General features: G+C 42.1%; 2 protein-coding genes across 2 annotated transcripts; both read right to left on the bottom strand.

Moving 5' to 3' along the window:
• Positions 1-249: 249 nt before the first annotated feature.
• On the bottom strand, positions 250-12,104 carry IMPA1 (inositol monophosphatase 1). The gene is made up of 9 exons (XM_035125032.2): positions 11,776-12,104; positions 10,244-10,312; positions 9,269-9,402; positions 7,652-7,756; positions 7,033-7,078; positions 6,796-6,904; positions 5,274-5,382; positions 3,490-3,641; positions 250-2,995 (listed from the first exon to the last, which is right to left on the bottom strand). The coding sequence occupies exons 2-9, from the start codon at positions 10,304-10,306 to the stop codon at positions 2,877-2,879; spliced, it is 837 nt and encodes a 278-aa protein (XP_034980923.1). The 5' UTR covers positions 10,307-10,312; positions 11,776-12,104; the 3' UTR covers positions 250-2,876.
• A 1,043-nt stretch (positions 12,105-13,147) lies between these two features.
• On the bottom strand, positions 13,148-20,703 carry ZFAND1 (zinc finger AN1-type containing 1). The gene is made up of 8 exons (XM_035125034.2): positions 20,572-20,703; positions 19,310-19,352; positions 18,067-18,106; positions 17,057-17,184; positions 16,879-16,970; positions 15,778-15,899; positions 14,213-14,368; positions 13,148-14,111 (listed from the first exon to the last, which is right to left on the bottom strand). Exons 1-8 carry the CDS (start codon positions 20,624-20,626, stop codon positions 13,941-13,943), a joined length of 807 nt encoding a protein of 268 aa, XP_034980925.2. The 5' UTR covers positions 20,627-20,703; the 3' UTR covers positions 13,148-13,940.
• Between the last annotated feature and the right edge of the window lie 679 nt (positions 20,704-21,382).

Genomic DNA, 21,382 nt, shown 5'->3' with positions numbered 1-21,382 from the left:
CAAATGCCTCTTCTCAAGTACATCTCTTCCTTGGTTTTTTGTTAAAGGCAACAATGCGTATGGGGCAATGCCAAAGCTACTCCCATCAATTATGTTGCAACAGGACATTCAATCACAGGTGGTGGATATACAATTTTAGACTAGCTTTTAAGAAAACAACTATCACTGAAATATATGTTTTAATCACTGCTCAGTGAAGGCGGCACGAGCATGCTATTTTCTGAAAATAAAGGGCAAGAATAGTCACGGTCATTTTAAAAGCCAAAAATAAAGCTGGACTTTATTTTAAATATATTACTACAACACTTTTCAAAGCAATTCTCAACTTTACAAAGTAAAGCTTCTTAATATTAGCATTCCCCGCCCCCGCCCTTAGATTTTATACTAAAGCTCAGAATTTATCTGGCCTGCTATGCTAAAGCATCATTCTGGCACCTTGAAAAAAAGTAAAATTCTGAAGATGGTTAAAGTACAGGAAATGTCTCTAGAGCTTACACTTGAGTTGTCCCCTTGCACTGGTGCTATAGTCCATGCACTGCTAAAATCTAAACACTGGTGATAAATCCTATACACTAGCTGAAGGGGTTGCCAACCTTTTTTGGGGCCTATGGGAAAAGGTGCAAAATGGAGAGACAGTGTGTGGGTACCACAACCCTGCATGAATATGCACACTCACTAACACCCTCCCTCCTCGCCAGCAATTATACTTGACGGAATTGTTTTTGCCCCCCACCCCCAAAGTCAAATGGTGGTGGCAATTTTCCTGGAGAGAGAAGCTAGGGCTAACCTTCCTTCCCCAGCTGCAATCTCTGGGAAGAGCACACCTCCTTGCAAAAGTTAGGCTTTCATTATCCCATTAGGTTTAGGGCTTATTTCAAGCCTAATTTCAGCAGGGGGAGGAATCGAGACAGGACCCTGTGGGTCCTAGGAAGCTCTTCTCTGGCCACATGCACACCCATGGGTGCCAGATTAGCAACCTAATGTTTCAGGACAATGGCGGAGGTTCATGTGACTAGGCCATAAGCCCTGTTGGTTATGCTAGAAGATCTAGCATAATGAAAGCTCTAATTACAGAAGACCAGAGGCCCATTAACCGTGTGCCTACAACATACTACATTGGTGGCACTTCTCCATGGTTGCAAACAGGTCGCCTGTACATCCGAAATAGCATCACGAAGTGAATCATCACAGAAAATTGCTAGTAACAGGGCTATGGTTCTGTCAGGAGACCTGTATTCTATACTGAAAGCATTTTGGCTGTCAAAGTTCCAGCTGTGCAGGTACAAGCTTTAATTTATGATTCAAGTCAATTATTTCTAGACACCACGAGGCTACCTTCCTTACACCTCCCAATGCTTCTTTACAGTTATACTTTTCTTTCTAACAGATGGCAAACGTCAGATATTTTATAGTACGTAAGAATGACACATGCAGCTTAACGGATCAATCCCTGAATGAGTGTTTATCAGAAAATGTAACAAAAAGTCTTATGCCATCTTAAAAACCATCAAATATATTAGAGGAGAAGCTTTTCAGGGCCATAGCTTGCTTTCTGCAAGCTTATGCCCTTATTCATTCATAAGTCACTCTTTAATGCATCACAAAACTTTCTGCTGCCCCTGAAGGAGCTATTGTTTACATACTTACTCCACTTACACTGACTTCCAAAATAAACCAAGAAATAAATATCTGGAACTGGAAATAAACTTCTCAAAATAAGTCTATAAAAATGTTCAGTGTAAAACTCAGCCAAATGTTTACTCTCATATTGACAATAACTGTTCCATGATTTTTGGCCAAATTATTTTTACACTGGTTTAATAATTAGGTATTCGAAAGAGGGCATGCCTGTCTTATTTTATTTTTGTATTTGGAATCTATGTAATAATTTCCCCCTTTTAAAACACCTTTTAACAGTTATTGTGAAGGAGAAAGGAAAAACCACAATTCTGTGAAAAGCTGCAGAATAATAAAGCCAAAGCTAAACATTTTTAAGTACCATAGATTTCAGTTGATGAGATTTAAACATATGCTTTTACGCCACAATTTCACACGTGTTTTCAAAATGGTTAACTGAATCCTGACTTCAACTCTGACATCCTGTGCTCTGCATATCAAAGATGATAATGATCAGGCCAGTATCAACAAGAAGGTTGATATGAAATACAATATGAGGTGGAAAATACAGAAAACAGAAGTTGGCAAATGCAGAAGTTTTGTGGCCAAACTGGAGACTGCAAGGGAAACAACAGGGCAGTTTTTTTCCATCGTAATGCTAACTTTGCAGGGAAGACTTGGCAGGCAGATATGTGCTTGCTGATTCTCCCCAGCAAGTTCTGCTCGCATCCAGCTTTGTGTCAGAAAATGTGTTTGGCTGAAGAGAGAGTCCAGGGAAATTGTGCAGGAGAAACTGTGGGCTGTTCAGGAGTTATGCATCTGCTCCACCTGCTGGCCGACCTGTCCTTGCAAACGCCTGCACCCGCCCACTCCATGCTTGTATTGACAAACATGAGTTTGAGGACACTTATTTGCAAAGGTAATTTGGTCCTCAGATTACAGAACGAGTCTCTGGGCCCAAGATGTTTGAAGCAGAAATCCCACCACCACCCCCCACATGTTTTCCTGTAAGAGACATAAACAAGGTAATGAAACATTATTTTTAAAAAAATAATCGTGCGCTGTTTGCACAAGACAGAACACATTTCTAGGAACTTTGGGAAGGACTGAGGCATCAAGCTTTGAAATGTCAGAATTCAGCAACAGATCTATATCACGTGCCCTAGCACAAAGGGTATATTTCACATTAAAAGCTCTTTTTAAGTATACAGACCAGCTGATAGGAATTGTCTATAACAGAGGTGGTGCAATTATAACATTTAATTTGTTTCATCATCCCTTTGGAAGGGAATGATCTGAATCTCTTTTGCTATCCGCTCTGCTAGTACTTGGTTATTTGCAGCAATTATTCTTCTTGACATCAAATCAAATGGTGCCCCTAGGGATGAAAAAACAACAACAAACACAACTGATTTACAGTGTTATTTATGAACTAATATTACGACGCAGGGTTTTAGCTATAATTATCTAAATACTCTGGATAAGTCATGTGATAATTTATTAAGGACCACTCCAAAGTAAAATAAAATAATAATAATAATAATAATAATAATAATAATAATAATAATAATATACCACCGTTCATCTGAAGATTGCATAGTGGTTTATAGTACAGGCAACCCCTGTCTGCTAGTCATACTAATCTGGTGTGTTTTCCAGGACAAAAGTAGTGGGTTAAATCCTGCAAAAACTTGAGACCCTGACAATCCACTGGATGGAATACACTCAAATTCTAAAGGCCCACCTACTGTTTACTAAACTGGCAACCGTTAAAGACATAGAACACAATCAGAATTGCTCATCATAAATGCACATCCCTCAGATAAGAAAGCAGAAATTAACTGGTCTTGTTACATTCCCAGCATATTTTACCTGAGACATCTAGCAGCACTCCACCCGCTTCCATAATGATAATCCCAGCCCCTGCCATATCCCAGCAATGAATGCCCATCTCGTAGTAGGCATCTGCTCCTCCTGCTGCCACCAGGCACATGTTTACGGCTGCAGTCCCAACTGCTCTAATCCTAAAAGAGAGAAAGTATATTATTGCAACAAATTCAAACCCTGCAGTTTCACATTAAACTATTCACAGTAATCACCAGTCATTTGAAATGCAAAAGAAGCAGATGCAAACCAAATCATTTGACCTGGGTCTCTTTCAGTGAAATCAGTGAGATAAGTTAGTTGTGACTCAACTTAGGTCTCTGTGAAATCGTGTCTTCTCAGAAATACAGTAAATCCTATTGGGATGAATAGGGCTTATTTCCAAGTACAGTGGTACCTCTAGTTGCGGACTTAATCCATTTTAGGGTGCCATTTGCACCCTGAGAAGTCTGCAACTAGAGCGCCTCTTCTGCATATGTACACAGCGTGATCAAACGCTTCTGCGCATGCGTGAAGATCGCTTTTGCGCATGCGCACATGGCGAACCTGGAAGTAAACACTTCCGGGTTTCCCACGTTCATAAGCTGAAAGTTCGTAACAAGAGCGGAACGCAACTAGAGGTGCCACTGTATGTGAGTTTAGGAATGCAGTTTCAATCTGGATCTAACTCAATAGCTGCATGTTACTTTTAAAAGGAGCACACTGCTGCATCATATCATCCCTCCATTATGTCCTAAATTATATATAACCCCCCCCCCCCACTACCGTATGTGTGATCTCTTAAGCACTTTAGAATAGGTGACTTTTTGGCCTCAGAAGAGTGCCCCCTTGTGGAAACTTTGGCCAGGACATTCACGACAGAACACCAGATTAGGCTCACTTAGCTGCTATAAACATTGACGTTCTCTACCTTGCCCTCGCCTTCCTGCATCAACTGAAATATGCTGTTATGCACAAACAAACATTTTTAAAGAAGGGATAGCCAACACTACAGTTTTAAAGACTATTTGTTATAAAAAAAACTAAGTTGTGCCTCATTCTTAACAAGCCTCTTTGATGCTATGTAGATCTCAGAGTGCCTTCCATCAGCTTCAGTTTGTGGCCTAGCTGCGCCTCTATCTGGACAGGGATAGCTTAACTTCCGTCATCTATGCCAGAGCATAGACCTTTAACCTAAATTACTGCAGCATGTTATACGTGGGGCTACCTCTGAAGATGGTTCGGAAACTTCAGCTGATGCAAAATTCGGCAGAATTGAGCATATAACACCAATCCCGGCCTGACTGCACTGGCTGCCAATCGGTTTCTGGTTCAATTCAAAGTGCTGGTTTTTACCAATAAAGCCTTAAACGGCTGAGGACCACAATACTTCAAGGGCCACCTCTTTCCATATGAACCACTGCAGACCCTGCAATCATCATCTGAGGACCTTCTTTGTGTGCCTTGTCTGTGAGAGGCCTGGAGGGCAGTAACATGGGAATGGGCCTTTGTGTGGCGGCTCCCCACTTTGGAATGCTCTCTTCAGGCAGGCTTGCCTGACACCTTTATTACATTTCTTTAGGCACTAGGCAAAAGCATTCCTCTTCTTCCAGGCCTTTGGCTAATTAATCAATCTATGGCCTTTTAAACTGTTTGCGGGAGGGCTATTGTTTTTTGGTAATGGAATGCATAAACTGCCCTGTGACCTTCGGATGCAGGACAGTAGAGTAATTTAATAAACAAGCAAACAAACAAACAAACAAACAAACAAACAAACAAACAAACAAACATACCCATGAATAGGAATGTTCAGTAGTCTTTGCATGTTAGAAAGAACAGTTTTTATAACCTCTGGATCACGGTTGGATCCCAACTCTGACACTAAGAGTGCTTTTGTAATATCTGTAGAAGGGGGGGGAGGGGGGAAAGGTAGACAAGTCTGCCCGTTACTTTAATTCAGATTTGGTTGATGTAACTGAAAGGAAAAACAGCAAATATTTAAGAAAAGTACTCACTCAATGTTCCACCCAAAGCATATAACTCATTAAACCATTATACAATATCCGTACAAATTGTTTTATTGCCTTTTGTTCACAGAGTTCATGATCTTTTGTACTTTATCTTACTTTACTGTACACCACTTCAATAACTTTTGGTTGTGAAGCGGTTTATAAATCTGCAAATAAATAGAAATTTGCATGTAACATGCTAGGGGTGTCAGGATTTGGCCTCTGCTTCCTGCACTTACCTGAATTTATACAGTGCCCTTTGGTGAATATATGGCCTCTAACAAGATCAAAAAATAACCACAAGACTGATACATGGGCCAACCCTGTTGCAGCAACCTTACTTGAAGGAGCAGAACTCACTATGCACCCAAAGGTTCTCTATGGTCTTCTGAGCTAAAAATTGTGTGTGTGTTCCGGCAGTGTGTGTGTGTGTGTGTGAGTGAGTGAGAGAGAGAGAGAGAGAGAGAGAGAGAGAGAGAGAGATTCATTCCCTTCCATGTTTTGCATAAGTTGTTGCCAGACTAATTAAATTTTCTGGTTAGGGCCCCTGTCAAATCCAGCGGCAAGTGGAAATCAGTCTCACTCCTCAAGAGAAAGATCCTTGAGCCCTATTTTAAGATACATCCATACACACCCTATGAAACTCCAGAGCATGAATGTGGTATGGACAACTAGTTTCATGAGAAACAAATCCTGCTGTTTACACGCTTCTCTGGGTGAAATCATGAATTATATTCTAATACAGTGGTACAGTACCTCGGTTTAAGAACAGTCCGGTTTAAGAATGATTTGGTTTACAAACTCCGCAAAACCGGAAATAGTGTCTTGGTTTGAGAACTTTACCTCATTCTAAGAACGGTGGAAGGGCACGGGTGGCGGGAGGCCTCATTAGAGAAAGCGCACCTCAGTTTAAGAACGGTTTTGGTATAAGAACGGACTTCCGGAACGGAATAAGTTCATAAACCGAGGTACCACTGTACATCTAAAATAAATTTAACTCAACAATTGGGTCTTTGCAATTCTCAATCCACGGGGCGAAATTCAACATTGTGCTAAGATGACCATTCTGCCAGCACAAGCATTTCTGCTTGCTGGAAATAATGATCTCCCCTCCCCTTCCCGTGAGCACTGAGGGTTCACTTCACCCTTTACAGTAGATCTGGGGGAGGCACAGTGGGAGGTGGGGAAGCCCTGTTGTGCTAGTGGAAGTCATTCTGCTGGGGCACCAGGTTAGTTGAATCTGGCCCATCACTTACCCAATTTTGTATAGTCATACTGCTACCGTATATTAATGCAAAAGCCGTACCTTGTTGCTTTGATACTTGGAGCTTTTGCCCGTTGCAAAATGCTCCTTTTCCTTTCCTGCCAGTGTACATTTTGTCTTCTACACAGCTGTATACAATTCCAAATTCCATCTGCAACCAGACAAATGCAACATAATAGGGTTTTTTTATGCCTTCAAAAAAAGTTTACATTTTGTGTGTAGGCTGCAATGGTAGTATTTTACTTTTTTACCGTATGTTAAAAAGAAATTATAAGTTACCTGTTTCTTTACAACAAATCCAATTGAAACAGCCACAAAGGGAAACCTTGAAAACCAAAGAGATAAGCATGTTGCACTTGTAAGCTCAGGTGTATAATGTTAATGATTGACAGGCAGCACGTGTTCAACTGTAAATTAGAGAACTAAGGCAAAGTTTTAACTAGCTACTCCTAATCAAATACAAACTGGAAAGCAAAGTCTAACATGACCATCCCACAGCACAGCACAAAGATCTTACTCGGATTCCAGAGGGGGGAAAGCACAGAGGTATATTGCACAAGTCAATCATGCTCGCTTCACTATTTTCACAGGGAAGAAACAAACCATGGCTTAATGTGATGTCCAAATCAGAGACTGCAAATTAGGTGACTTAAAACACACACACACACACACACAACTATGATCAATAAGCCAAGAAGAAGCATTGCTTATATATGGTGGTTTGTTTGGAGCAAACTAAACTGTGCTCCTTGGTTGATGTAATGCTGAGAATGGGATCATAGTTTGTTTCTTCCCAGTGCTAGTGGGGAAGAGTGAAGTGGGTGTGATTGGTTTGTGATTTAATGTGACACCTAAACATGCCCACCGTGACCCTAAGAGAAAGATGCAAAAAACATACCTGTGAACAAAGTTAGTAGTTCCATCAATAGGGTCAATAATCCAAGTGGGATTATCTGTCAAGGTACTTTTTGCACCAGCAGCAACAGATTCTTCTCCAATAAAACTAAGGGGATATTTTTAAAACAAACATATACATCTGAACAACAGTATTTACACCTGACACATATAGATCTTAAAATATTGTGACTTCAAAAATGATCATTCATCCAACAAATGATTTATGAAACATCCCATTTTCCATGGTACAGATTCATTTTATGCATAGGAAATATATAGCTACCGGTATAAGGAGCCTTGTTGGATTTATTTCAGCTTCCTAGACTAGGCAGGATGTAGTCCTGGCAGCCCACAGTGGTCTGGACAGCCCACAAAGAGGACAGGAATGCAACAACCTTCCCCACTACTGCCTCTGCCCTTTCATGTATTTTTGTGATCTCCTTTTCATGTCACATAAGCCAGAGATCACTTATGGGAGTTAATTCCACAAAGCAGTTATGTGTTGTGTGATACTGCGCTTTCTGCTATATATCTGTTATATATGCTTGGTAAGCAAGGAGGTTGCACTGGAAAGCTCCACTACATTGGATCTCCCCATATAACCCAGCAGAACTTGCTAAAGTAGAGAGAGCCCCTTCTGCCACCACTGGTATTTTGCATCCTTCCTTTGCACCTATGCGGGACTCTGAACCTAAAATGAATCCTAGAACTGGGATTGGTCAGTTAATAGATTTATCCTGTGTATCTCCCCTAAGCACTGGCCAAAGAAGAGGGCAGGATTTGTCACAGCAGGTCAGTTGGGAAGTGCTGACCCCTTGGATCAGGCTTGCTCTTCTGCCTGAGAAACAAGATGCCCATTGTGCATATTGCTGTTCTCTCCCAGACTTGCCTCACCTTCACCTCGCCTGGCTATTCCCCACATGACAGCGATTTCATCTCTCCCAACAGGAGCAGCCCGCTTCTCATATTGTACAACACTGACAAAACGTGTCAGACCCAGATCCATGTTCCAGATCTATGAAGCTGTCACAATCATACCTAGTCAGATATAATCTGACTTTCCCTCTCTTTTTTTAGGATCTGCAAACTCTATCTCTATAGACAGCAGGCATCCTCTCACCCGTTCTATACACACAACACTTTGAATAAAACATAATCTTCCCACATATACCTAATAGCATGGCGTACCATTTTGCAATTAAGACTCTTGCTGACCTGCAGTGACTGAAATCACTGGTATGCTCACCTGCAAATGATCATGGCTTGCCTGCATCCTAAGCAGCAACCATAACACCATGCTGACTCTCTGATCCACCGCTTCATATTTGCATAGCCTGTCATTCATTTCTCTTGGCTTCTACTGCCTACAGGTGTTGGAGGTTCCATTATTCTCCCTTTCCCCATCCTTACCTAACTAGAATTGAAGTGTGATAAATGGAGGTTATGCAAGACAAGCACAACTTAAAATGTACGAAAAGGCTATGTTATTACATTAGTTTGTCAGGCTCCCTGTGCTTATTTTGATCCATCAGGATCAAAGGTTTCATACCTGTACTTCAGATGCATCCTTCCTCTCCCCAGTGATAATAAAAAAATCAAGTTCTAAAATATTCTGTACCTGTGAGATGGGTATTTTTCCTTTATAGAAGAAATAAGCATATTTTCTACTTTTTGATCAGTGACAGTCACTAGATCTGCTGGAGAGCTTTTAATCATGATAGCTATGTCCTTTGTTAGTGCTTCCCGGACCACCTGCAAAGAAAAATATTTGCATGACCCTTTTTGAAAACAAAAGTTAGTGCACTCAGTCAGCCACTGAAAAACATTTCCTCCCTCGTGGAACAGGCAGAAGCTCAGACATGATCAAGGGCTTATGCACCAGAAATGAGGAGAGGTGCCAGGCCCTCCCTGCCTCAACAATGTCACTGAACACTTTCAAAGCCCTCTCCAAAGACTACTTAATGGTGTTATGAACCATCCCCACCTAAGTGCTACTATTCCAGCCTTTTCCGAACATTTCAGATTCTTTCTGGTACAAAAAGAGAGAGCCAGAAACCACCAAGAGAAATGGGAAGACTACAAATGCAAGATAGTGTCATATGGATGACTTCTCAAGGTGAGTAGATGAGGAATGGCAATTCCACAGTAAATAGCTCATCTGAAAGCAGCCATCATGCTCAGGCTTGAACACAGCCATTTGTGATCATTGTCTCCTATCCAAAAATGACAAGCAGAAGGAGAAGTACAGCATGTTGTAGACTGCTATATTATTGGACTTCCTTGCAAAGCTGACCATGCTTTTCTAAACCTTCCCTTCATTTTTATATTTTAAAATGGAGTTGGTCTCCTTATTTGTTTTGCAAATATCCCATCGCTTTATACTGCTGAAGACTAAACAGAAGTACAAGCAGGACATATACATTTTTCAGAATAATTATGTGCTTACAAAAATTCAAAGCTAATAAATAATAATGATAATAATTATTTAATTATACCCCGCCCATCTGGCTGGCTTTCCCCACTCTGGGTGGCTCCCAACAGAATATTAAAAACATTATAAAACATCAAACATTAAAAATTTCCTGAAACATACCTCTCCAGCTTTTCTTGCTAAAATAACTGCATAATCCATGCATTCTTGCCAAGGATCAGCCATCTTTCTCTAGGAAACAGAACATACATCACCAAATCATGCTAATCAAAAGAGCAAACAGCACAACATTGAAGATGTGTTAAAATGCTAAATCTGCTGGTTCAAACTATTTCAACATAAACAATTCTATTATTTTGTTTCAAAATGCTGATATCAAAGCTGCAACACTGCACGATACTGGGAAATAAACTTCTCTTCAGTTCAGAGCAATGCATTATTTTGTAATATGGGCTACACAGCAACTACACAATTTCCTGTATGTTGCCAACCTGCATAATGTCAGGCAGATGCTGAGAAAATTTGTGCTCCTGCATAAATGTAGCAAGAGACATGCCCTTGCCACAGATGACTAGAATTGACAGTGACTTGCAGTAGATGTATTGTGTTCACACAATTGCAGAGATTATAAAAGCTGATAGAGAGTGATGTGTATAAATATAAGTAAGTGCAACATGGGAAAACTTGCAGTGGGAAGATCACTTATAGCTTTTTAGCAATTTCACACTGTAGGCTCCCTTAGCATGTTTCTGCACATATAAAAGTTGATAAACCAACAGAGACCAAATGTATGAAAAGTTGTTACTCATGATGACCAACAATAGCATCTTTGCAATTGTTTTCCAAACCTTTCAGTCTTCCAGACAAACAGTTCATAATATGCTACAAGGTTGCTGTTAACGTTTAGCTGTTGTGAAGGATCCAGCAAATGAGTTGTGTAGATGTTGCACTTTCCTAGCACTTAAAACAGGAGTTTTGCTTCTAGGTAAATGTGACTTTCTCCATTCAACTAAGCATTCCCCATAGCAATACTGAGCATTGTGTGGAAGACAGCTGTGACCATCAAGGGTACCCAATACATAATAATTTCAAATGTAATAAACAACACAGTTCTAACATAATAAGCAACACATTTCACATCAATCCTGCATTAAATCATTATAGCAATAAAAATAAAACCTCAGTGCTCCCACATCACACTTCCCCCATCAACGTGGCCAATAGCCAGGGATGATGGGGAAGTTAACCCAATAGCATTTGGAGGGCTACACTCTTCATTTATCTGTTGCCCTTTTCTTTATTACAATGCTATATAAACAGATTGCATATTGTAGGGGGTCAAAATTTCACAAAACATGGATTCCTCTTGTTACCCCTGCGTTTTGCATGCTTTAACAGGAATGCCTGACAAGGAAGGAGAGCAGTTGCATTTAGCTGCCCCCAAACAAACAAACAAACAAACCCGGTTTTTCAGTTTAGATACTGATCCTTAATTTTAGCTATGGCCCAGCCCCATTATATATTTAGTTGTGGGTGGGTGGGATGGAGACTCCATGAGCGCTTGCAGAGCAGATTCTCATCGCAAAGTGGGGGAGGAAGGCAGTAGAAATAACTGGGCGGTAAAAGGAAACAAAGGCTGCCCCGGAACTCATGGAAATGCATTAAAGAGAAGCCCCACCAGGCCCCGGGCTTACCGTCAGCAAATCGAAGCACTGCTCAGATCAAACTTCTCAAACGGAAATCTACAAAGCGGCCGGCGACAACCTCCGGGGGAGGAAAATGATGACCTTTGCACCTCTCCCCGTTATGTGCTTCCTTCCTCGCCTCTTTCTTTCTTAGGCAGCCACCGGTATTTTTATTCCCCAAGGGGCGCGGCTAAAAGCGGAAGGAAAGGGCTCGCCGGCATCCCACGGTCGTCCTGGCAACACTGGGATGCCTCTGGCGAGGCGCAGGGGCGGGTGGCTCTCCCTTGGGGACTCAGGTCATGTGGTTGGCTGGCTGCCCGACCCGCACCTATGATAAAGGGAAGCTGCTTCTAAAGCAATGGGGACCTTTCCCTTCAGGGCCATGATAGATACACAATTATCGTTGGCAAATGCCCCTGAGCATGTGCAGAGTGCATTCTAGTCCGAGGACGGGTGTTTTTTTTTTAAAAAACAATAACTAGAAATAGATGAGAATGTTAGAAAGACACTAATGGTTGTTCTGGCGGTAGCTCGCGTTCATATGATGCTGGACTACAACTCCCAACATGCTCCAGGCTCGCTAAGGCTTATGGGAGTTGAGGTTCAGCGGCATCTGGTGAACCGACGGACACACACACACACAGAGAGAGAGAGAGAGAGAGAGAGAGAGAGAGAGAGAGAGAGAGGACAGCTTGCGACGGGCGGGTTCCCTGCAAAGGGAGCTTCCTGCTTTAATTCCCCTTTGTCTTGCAAGGCTTTGCTGGTATTTATTACGTATTATCTTTAATGGGAGGGCAGGCAGATATGGCACACTCTATGGCACACCCTGTAACAGCCTATGTGATGCTTAGCTGGTTAAGTTTTATTCTATCTTTTTAAGTTATTACTGATGGCACATTTGCAGCTCACTACCTTTCAGCAACCGCTTTGCTGTGTGACCCCTACGCTGCATATATACGTCGATCGAGATGACTGGGGGAACCTGAGACTGATTATGGTCGATCGCAGGTCGATCGCTGCGCTCCTGGGGGGGACGTGTGGGAGATAGAATTATAGAGTTGGAAGAGACCACAAGGGCCATCCAGTCCAACCCCCTGCCAAGCAGGAAACACCATCAAAGCATTCCTGACAGATGGCTGTCAAGCCTCCGCTTAAAGACCTCCAAGGAAGGAGACTCCACCACACTCCTTGGCAGCAAATTCCACTTGGCAGAGATGCTGCCCTGCCGCAGTGGGGTGGAATGGGATGCAGCCTGAGGGGGGGGGGGAGAGAAGCAGGGAAAGAGAATCACGGAGCAAGGAAGGAAGCAACTCGGAAGGGAAAGTGTTAACAGAGAGAGAAAGAGAGAGAGAAGCTGGCTCCTCAGATTTGTGCAACACGCACCCCACCTCGAACATACCCGAGCTAAATATATTTTAATAGGCAAGTGTGTAATCCCGGGGCTCACCGCCTGGAAGTGAAAGCCCCTGGTGCCTCGTGTCGCGAGTTTTACACACCACAGCATCAACGGAACCCACTGCGCAGGCGCCATTGTAAACGAAATCTCAGTCCTGGGGTAACCTGGATGTTGCCCTTTGGTGCCATCACTGTGCTTGTGCCGGAGTTAATAACAAGCTGGTTCGTGCCACACAAGCCGACGTGTCCTATTGGCTCTCGCGCGTTCTGATGTTTCTTGGGGGCGGGAACTTATAGATTATGTCTTTAGACGCCAGCTGAGAGGGAGAGCGGGACAAACACCAGCTGCATTTGGAGTGCAGCCAAAGGCGATTGTGTGGCGGATGGGTGTGTGTGTGTAGCTGTTTGTGGCACCAGTGCGAAAACCTGACTCTTACGACATTCTCTTTGCTTTTAGCGAGAATCTTGATATCCCAACGTGCTGCCAGTGACATAACAGCTGCAATTAAAGGATTCCTTTGACAATCTACAGTCATTTCAGTAGTTTAATTCGGTGGGGGGGGGGGCTTGCATAAACTCTAGTTCACCCATTGCCCTAAAAGGCATCAACTGAGGAGCATGCATTTATGAGTAATTCCTTGGACTACTTTGAAATGGACATAAACCAGAATTTATTAAATTTCTTCATGTAGGTGATAAAAATAACACATGATGAAACTATAAACAGACACTGTGTCTTTTGTTAGGCCTGACAATCACATGCAGAGTGTTTTTCACGACTACTCTATATATGAAGTTGCATTTTCTAGAAATTGGACTGCATTATCAAGATATTCCAAGATCACATTTCCACCATTATTTAGTGGGGATTCTCTGCTGCTTATCCAAGATTCTAGTGTCTCGTCCAAAGGCAAAGCTTCTCCAGATGTCGGGTGGCAGAGTCGTAATTTCTGAAAATCCAGAAAAGAGGGGGGGGGAAATACCCTGTTGTTATTTCACAGCTCTCAAAAGAAACTAAAAATATTTGAACGATAAAAAATAGTTGATTTACCTTAGCTGTGGTTTTGTTGTTATCATTCTTAAGGTTTGCTAAGGAAGCTGCAAAATCTATCACTTTACCAATGCTCCAGTTACTACTAAAGAACATGGGTTTGCTTTTCTCCTTACTCTCTTTAGGTAAAAACACTTGGAAGTAGATTCTCTCTGTCTGCAATAGAAAATGGCATTGATGTGGCTTTAGAAAGGAACATACTCCTCAGAAAGGAACTCTACAAAGAATCAGGGTCAGGTAAACCAGAGAGAAAAGGTAAAAAAAACAAAAAAACCCACATATCCTCCCAATTGTAAAAAAAAGAAGAAGCATACACAGCACGTCCCCTCCCCAGTGCCACTACCACCAGCTGTTCATGAGGCAGGCAGGCAAAGAAAACATCAAGTCCCTACTCTTGCTCTAGCTGGGATGGTTTCGTTTCATTTTTATTAGCTTTAAAATGTGTTGTAGAAAGAGGGGGTTATTGGGATGTTTTTATTTTTATTATGTATTTTCTGTTTTTTATACAGTATTGTGATTTTATATTGCGAACCACCCTGAGATCTACAGGTATAGGGGTGGGTTAATAGGGATATTGCTTCTCTTTTCATTGTCCTATATGGAAATACTTTTGGCAGAAGGTAACTAACCATCAACAGAACTGTACGGAACAACCTTACATTTACAGAGCAAAATATCCTCTTGAACCCAGCACATGGAACCTCACAAAAGGACAATACAAATGGACTCTCCGTGCCCTTACCATAGCAAAAAGACTGATACTAATGAATTGGAAAAATAAAAATGTGGCTCCCTTCTACGATTGGATCGAAGACTTACACAAACTCACAACATATGAACAACTTGCATATAAACGCAGACTTGCCATGGGCAAATTCAATGATATTTGGAATCCATTCTTACAAATACTGTAATAGGTTAAGATCTGGTGAGATACAATAACAACCTTGTAAAATATACAATTTTGGGTTCCCCCTTCCCCGCTTCCCCCCCCTTCTGCAGGGTTTCTGTTTCTCTTTTTCTTTTTTGTTTGCGTCTCACCATGTTTAGTGCACATATGGTTATGTAACTTTTTAAGTTTCAATAAAGACTGAAACTAATAAAAAAGGTATGGGGCAGTTTACAAATTTAATAAATACAAATATTAGTTGAATGTTATTGAGAGTTCTGAGGACCTCAGTTGAAAAGCAATCTAGAATCCACTTACCTCACTCTCCCCACAATTCCAGGTGTTTCCATCCTATACCATATTTTACATTTGGACAGAGTTTAATATACAAAGTTGCTGCACGTACAGTCCCTCTGGGAGGAAGATTTTACTAATGGGGCTTCATTGCTCTTTCCTTCAGGTCCTGCAGTTATTTAAATTGCTCTACAAGGACAGTGTAGTAGACAACACTCTCCTACACTTGCATTCTATCGAGGGCAGGAGGTAACCCCTGCCCCCACTTTAGAAAACCCTGAACAAACACAATAGCAGAAGTACAGAAATCACGTTTGCTTCACTAAATATGGCAGGAACTACAAATGGGTATGGTGTTTGGAGGCAAATGAATGTGACTTACCTGCACCAAGGACTTATCCCCAGAAGCGTGCATTTTCAGTTTCATTAGGGCCACCTTTGCTGCTGTTTCGCTGTTCTTTGCTCCTCTGCCTCTTTTACTCACTGTGGCTTTTTTCTTAGAATCTGAGATTTATGCATGGACTCATTTTAGTAGCTACCACCAGTCCCTCTCATTTTGCTAAAAATGAAATATGCACCAGCATGAATGTTAAAGCTTCTTCAGAACGCGTGCACTGGAGCAATGTGCAGCCTCCTCTTGCTTGTGTACATAGGATGGAACCTTTTCTCCGACTATATGCTTGCCAGTAATCAACATGTGTCACGGAGAATAGGCCGCACCAATATATAGAACTAGAGATGTTCAGGGGAGCTCAGATACGAAGGAACCAACTTGATCCCACAGGCCTGTCTGAGGGATAGTTTCACGCAATAAAAAAAATTACTTCTCAATTACAGTTGAGAACTTGTGGGAATGAAAGTGGTTCCGCTCCTTCATTATATCTTGCTAGCACTCAAGCTACAGTGTTTTAGCATTAGGAAGTTGCCGTTTGCCGTTAGAAAAACAGAACGACTTATTCCTGCATAGGATTTCCACTTAAGTCTCATAGGAAGTAGACCCAGACATAGCTCAAGTACACAGAACAATAGGACAAGTCTATTGCTTTTAGGAATCGTAGAAAGGAGATGGAAGTTGCAGAACCCAGCCTTACTTTCAGGAAACAATATGAAATATGAAAAACATAGCCTCTCTTATCCTCTTTCTGTATCAGAAACCTTATTCACAATCCTATGGCCCCTGAAAGGGCATCCTAGGGACCGTAGTAGATCTCTGCCTTGGCCATGGAGAGGGAGGTCCATGAACAAAGGAAGTCTGCTCTAAGAAGACTTACCACCGTGGGTGTGGAAATCTGTGCTCTCAGTGCTCCAATAGCAATAAAAGTGGGGGGGGGCATTCCAGGGGCACTTTATCTGCTGGAGCCAAAGCTACTGTTTCTCCAATATGTTCCCACAACAGGAAAGGAGGAGTACATCCTAGTCTACGTACAGTCACAAACATTCTGCAGCAGAAAACTGTATTTTTAGCAAGTCTTACTGTACCTACCTACAATATCTTTAACAAGCTGCTGGGTAACAGCCATGCGAGGTTTAGGGATTTCCAATTTTTCACATTCGTGGTCCAGCTCATGGCGGTGACTGAAAACAAAAGATGAAGAAACTCTCACTAGTTAGGCTACAGGCTAATGAAAAGTGAGGTTGCTTAGATTAATTAATTTGCTCACCGAAAGCAAAACTGCTTTTCACAGGAAGGGCACAGCACAGGTACAAGTTCTTTTCCATCACAACCTTTATATGTGCACAAGAAAGATTTGTGGTGATCTGGTTTCACCTCCCCACTTTTTAGATTAGCCTAAGACAATTTCAAAGGAAATTCATGTTACTTACAAATACACATCCTAAATTCTATTGAAACATAACCAGACATTTTCTCCATCATGCATCACAGCTATTTAGTAGCTCTCTCTTAATAAAGAGAGGATATTACGTTCTTAATACAAGACCACTTTTGCCAAATGCCAGGTAGAAAGAGACTGAGTAAAATAAAATATGTCCAGGAAGTTACTCCTAATGAACTAATAGAAGCCATTAATCTAAAAGAAGTGCTCATGATTTACCAGTAACTTATAGGCAAGAAAAAGGACACCATAAAAGAAGAACAGCAACTTAAAGCAACCAATTCACAACTTAAGGTAAATAATAAATATTATCTAAGCAACCTAGGGGGGAAAGGGAGAGAGTGGTCTGGTTTGCATGACATGCTAAGACATATTATGGGTTAGGGTGAACATGAGAGCTTGCAGACTCTGGAAGAGATCACAGCTGCTTTGTTCCAACACAGTTACTTTGGTGCTGCCCTGCACTTAGCTAAGCCATGTCTTGCCTTAGCATGCCATCTGAAACCAGGCTTGCAGTTTAGCTGTTTTCAGATGAACCACAAGCTGTAACCAAGGTTTGCCTTGTGCGTTATGACTTGTGGTTTGTCTGGGAGAGCTAAACCATGAACTCTGGCTTGAATGATGTGCTAAGCCAAGCCATTCACCTAAGTCTCAAGGTGATTTACAATCATACAATTAAAACATAATTTGGCAATAAGATAATGTGAATTGCTGAACGAAAACTTACAAAGCATTGCTTGCAAAATCATTCAGAATGAGCTTAAGGGAACTTGACTGTTAACTAAAACACTCCAGAGGTGTTGAATGCTACAGGTGATTAAAAATTATCTACTTACCTCAGAACAACCATGTTCAGCCCGACTTCTGTGCTGAAGACTTAAAATTACAAAAAATAAAGACCAGCACATCATTAGTGTGTGAATTAACGGAGAACAAAAAAAGATTTGGCACATTTTTTTCTGAAAAGTGGGTTAAACCACAGAGCCTAGGGCTTGCCGATCAGAAGGTCAGCGGTTTGAATCCCCATGACGGAGTGAGCTCCCGTTGCTCGGTCCCAGCTCCTGCCAACCTAGCAGTTCGAAAGCATGTCAAAGTGCAAGTAGATAAATAGGTACCGCTCAGGCGGGAAGGTGAACAGTGTTTCTGTGTGCTGCTCTGGTTCACCAGAAGCGGCTTTGTCATGTTGGCCACATGACCTGGAAGCTGTACGCTGGCTCCCTCGGCCAATAACGCGAGATGAGCGCCACAACCCCAGAGTCGGTCATGACTGGACCTAATGGTCAGGGGTCCCTTTACCTTTACGTTGTTTCCCAGCCCATCCATCCAAATGTCTGAATCAGGGATGGGGAACTTGTAGCCTTCCAGATGTACCTAGATTATAACTTCCACCAGCCCTGACCAGAGGTCATGTTGGCTGGGCTGATGGCAGCTGAGAATCCAACAGCATCTCAAAGGTGACAGGTTCTCCATCCCTGGTTCAACTACAGATTTTAACCTCAGGGTTGGGACTATTTCATATATATTATTGTTCTTCTGTTTCTTTTAAGTGCTACAAAAACTGATGGTGCTATACAAATAAGAAGAGCAGAGCAATCCTAAACAGACAGATATTCCAGAAGGCAGTTAAGCCAGTGTATTTCCTGCATCCTAACTGCTCCTGGCCTGTGGATCAAGACCAGATTGTGGGTGACAGTGTAAGCTTTTATTTTCTGCCCTTCCATTGTCTCCCATGGGGTGAATTTAGTTACACCTGCATTTTTTGATATGTTATACTGAGCTTTGTGGGCAGGACCAGTGAACAAAGTGAGTTAGGATGCAGTGCAACTTTGTCTATCCTTCTCACCCCACCCCACCACTCCCATTCTCACCCTTGACATGCCCCTTTGGGGCATTTACTCTGACATTGCTTTTGCTGGTTTGACTTAAGCCAGCAGAGCTATCCCTCAGCACCCATAAATAAATATGGCTGGGTCAAATCATCTATGTCAGTTTAAAGTGTGGGGAAGGATATGCCTGCAGGGAGAGATTAGGATGTGGTATATCTGAGGTGTTGGGATTGCAGCATAAATTCTTTCTTACCAGAAGACTCCTGAGCAGCCATCACAGACAAAAGGGAGAAAATCTAAAATGAAAAAGATAACACTCAAGTGAATTTTTTATATTTTTACTTTTCTGTTTAGGTTACTTGTGTCGTTTTAAACGTGGGTCTTTCATTTCATTTGTCATTTTTGTGTGTGGGTATTTTGTAATATTTCATTTGCTCTTTTAAGAGAGGTTGTAGAGAGCTGTTTTTGGAAATGTAAAGCATTGTAGAAGTGATTTAAATTAGTTCATATCCATATACATTTTACAGGTGCAAATACCAGTGAAAAAAATAAGATAGATAATCTCAAATGTCAATCAACACCTGTGCTGAACTGAAGCTGACCTGTTCTGGAAGCTTTGCTAATGCCATCTTGGTAGTCACAATAACCCCACAGTTAACTGGTAGTTGTCGTAGTAATGAGCTCATATATGTTTACATTCGCTTGCTTTTATATAAGCTAATTGGCTTCCTTTGCTGTTATTCTTATCTGTAGGCTTGGAGTGCTGGGTTCTGAGCCCAGAAAAGGGAGCTATCTGTAACGTTTGGGTCAAGCAAAATGACACATGCTGCTTTGTGTATAAAGAATGTATAGACACTTTTGCTTGGGTGCGGACTAGCCATCTCCTTGCTGCGAAGTCTGTCCTGCATCTGCAAAGGCCAGAAGAACTGGCGGACTGATTTGCTGTAAGTCTCCAACTTTCTTTAATAAAACACTAGAACCGGCCATTCTTGATTAAAGGGTTTTATATTGAGTGCAAGCTACGTTTTGTGATAAGACCATAAAATAAAACTTAAATAAAAGAGAACTACTCTCTTACACATATATGCACACACACTTGGCCTGGCAGACGTGAGATCTAGCGCATGTCCTTTTCTATCTAAGCAAATCAGCCTTAGGATAAACACCTTTTTGCCTTCAGTGATGACCAGAGTCCTGGCTAAACTCCACTGGCTACCAAGCAACAGTCCACGCCCACTTCTGGAAGTAGCCACGCCCCTTAATTTGGTCACTGTCAACTATTTCCTCCCCTTTGCCTTCCACACCCATAGAAGCAAAAGGTACAGAAGAGTACATTAGTCTACATTCCGGAAGGGCAGGAGCAGGAAGCCGCTCTACCCTCGAATCTTCGTCCAATTCCAACTCGCCCCTCAGAGCTTAAACCTGAGACTCAGAAGTGGTACCATGAAGATGCACTTCCCCCTACCCCGCCACAAAGAGTCCCATGCTCTGCCCTGCCGCTCAAGGGCTCCTTACCAAGCTGCCCGCAGCCCTCCACTTCACAGTGCTGCCCAATCTCCAATTCCGCCATGTTGGCGTACGGCGCATGCGCGCGCCGCCACCATGTTCCGGCTGCTCTAGAAAGGATAAAATCGGCTCCTCCCGAGCCGCGGCATTCCAAAGACCGCCCATTGGGCGTCATCAAAGAGGCGGAGCTTGAGAGATTGGTGGGCCGGGCTCTGTGTAGGAGGGGCGCCTACCCGCTGTCACGTGACGTCTGCCCTCTTTCTTATGCCGATGTCTGTTGGGTGTGTGCGCGCGCACAGCCCATTTATTCCTATTTAAGTCTTGCCCGTTTCCATGGGACTTACTCCCAGGTAAACGTGCGTAGATTTGCAACCGCATTTTTAAAAAATTGTTTTATATTCTACTTTTTATTTTATTTTAAAGTTCTTAAAAACTTCCAGAGACCTTAAAAAAATCCAGAGACATACAAAAGTCATACAAATTCTAGAGCTTCCCCACTCGCCTAAACAGTATAAATTACTACTATTTCACTTACCCAGGAGTAAACATAATGGGCTTTACCTCTGAGTAGGTATGTCTAGAGTTGCATTATTAGGCATTAAATCAGTTTACTAGAGAGTAGGAGCCCAATTATTTCAGTGAGGGTTGCTTCCAGTTAAGTAACTATAATTTACAGTCCATCTTAAACCCCACTGGATGTGAGGGATTTACTTCTGAGCAAGCATACTTTGCTGTCAATCATTGCAGGTACACGCGGTGACTCGTGTGCGGTTCATAACTGCTCTCATGATGACCACCGCTGATCAGTAGGAATCTTCCT

The sequence above is a fragment of the Zootoca vivipara genome, chromosome 8, assembly GCF_963506605.1.
Source record: "Zootoca vivipara chromosome 8, rZooViv1.1, whole genome shotgun sequence".
NCBI classification, from domain to species: Eukaryota; Metazoa; Chordata; class Lepidosauria; order Squamata; family Lacertidae; genus Zootoca; species Zootoca vivipara.
This window is presented reverse-complemented; position numbering and strand designations above follow the sequence as displayed.

What these genes read in the sequence shown, in the direction of transcription:
- IMPA1 (XM_035125032.2), bottom strand. Translation starts at nt 10,306, where the DNA reads ATGGCTGATCCTTGGCAAGAATGCATGGATTATGCAGTTATTTTAGCA. An exon ending in ACTACTAACTTTGTTCACAG is followed by an intron (nt 7,079 to 7,651) that starts GTATGTTTTTTG and finishes TTGGTTTTCAAG; the next exon opens with GTTTCCCTTTGTGGCTGTTT. An exon ending in CCAAGTATCAAAGCAACAAG is followed by an intron (nt 5,383 to 6,795) that starts GTACGGCTTTTG and finishes CCCCTTCTACAG; the next exon opens with ATATTACAAAAGCACTCTTA.
- ZFAND1 (XM_035125034.2), bottom strand. Translation starts at nt 20,626, where the DNA reads ATGGCGGAATTGGAGATTGGGCAGCACTGTGAAGTGGAGGGCTGCGGG. An exon ending in GGAGGGCTGCGGGCAGCTTG is followed by an intron (nt 19,353 to 20,571) that starts GTAAGGAGCCCT and finishes TTTTCATTTTAG; the next exon opens with ATTTTCTCCCTTTTGTCTGT. An exon ending in GCTTGTTAAAGATATTGTAG is followed by an intron (nt 15,900 to 16,878) that starts GTAGGTACAGTA and finishes CATAAATCTCAG; the next exon opens with ATTCTAAGAAAAAAGCCACA.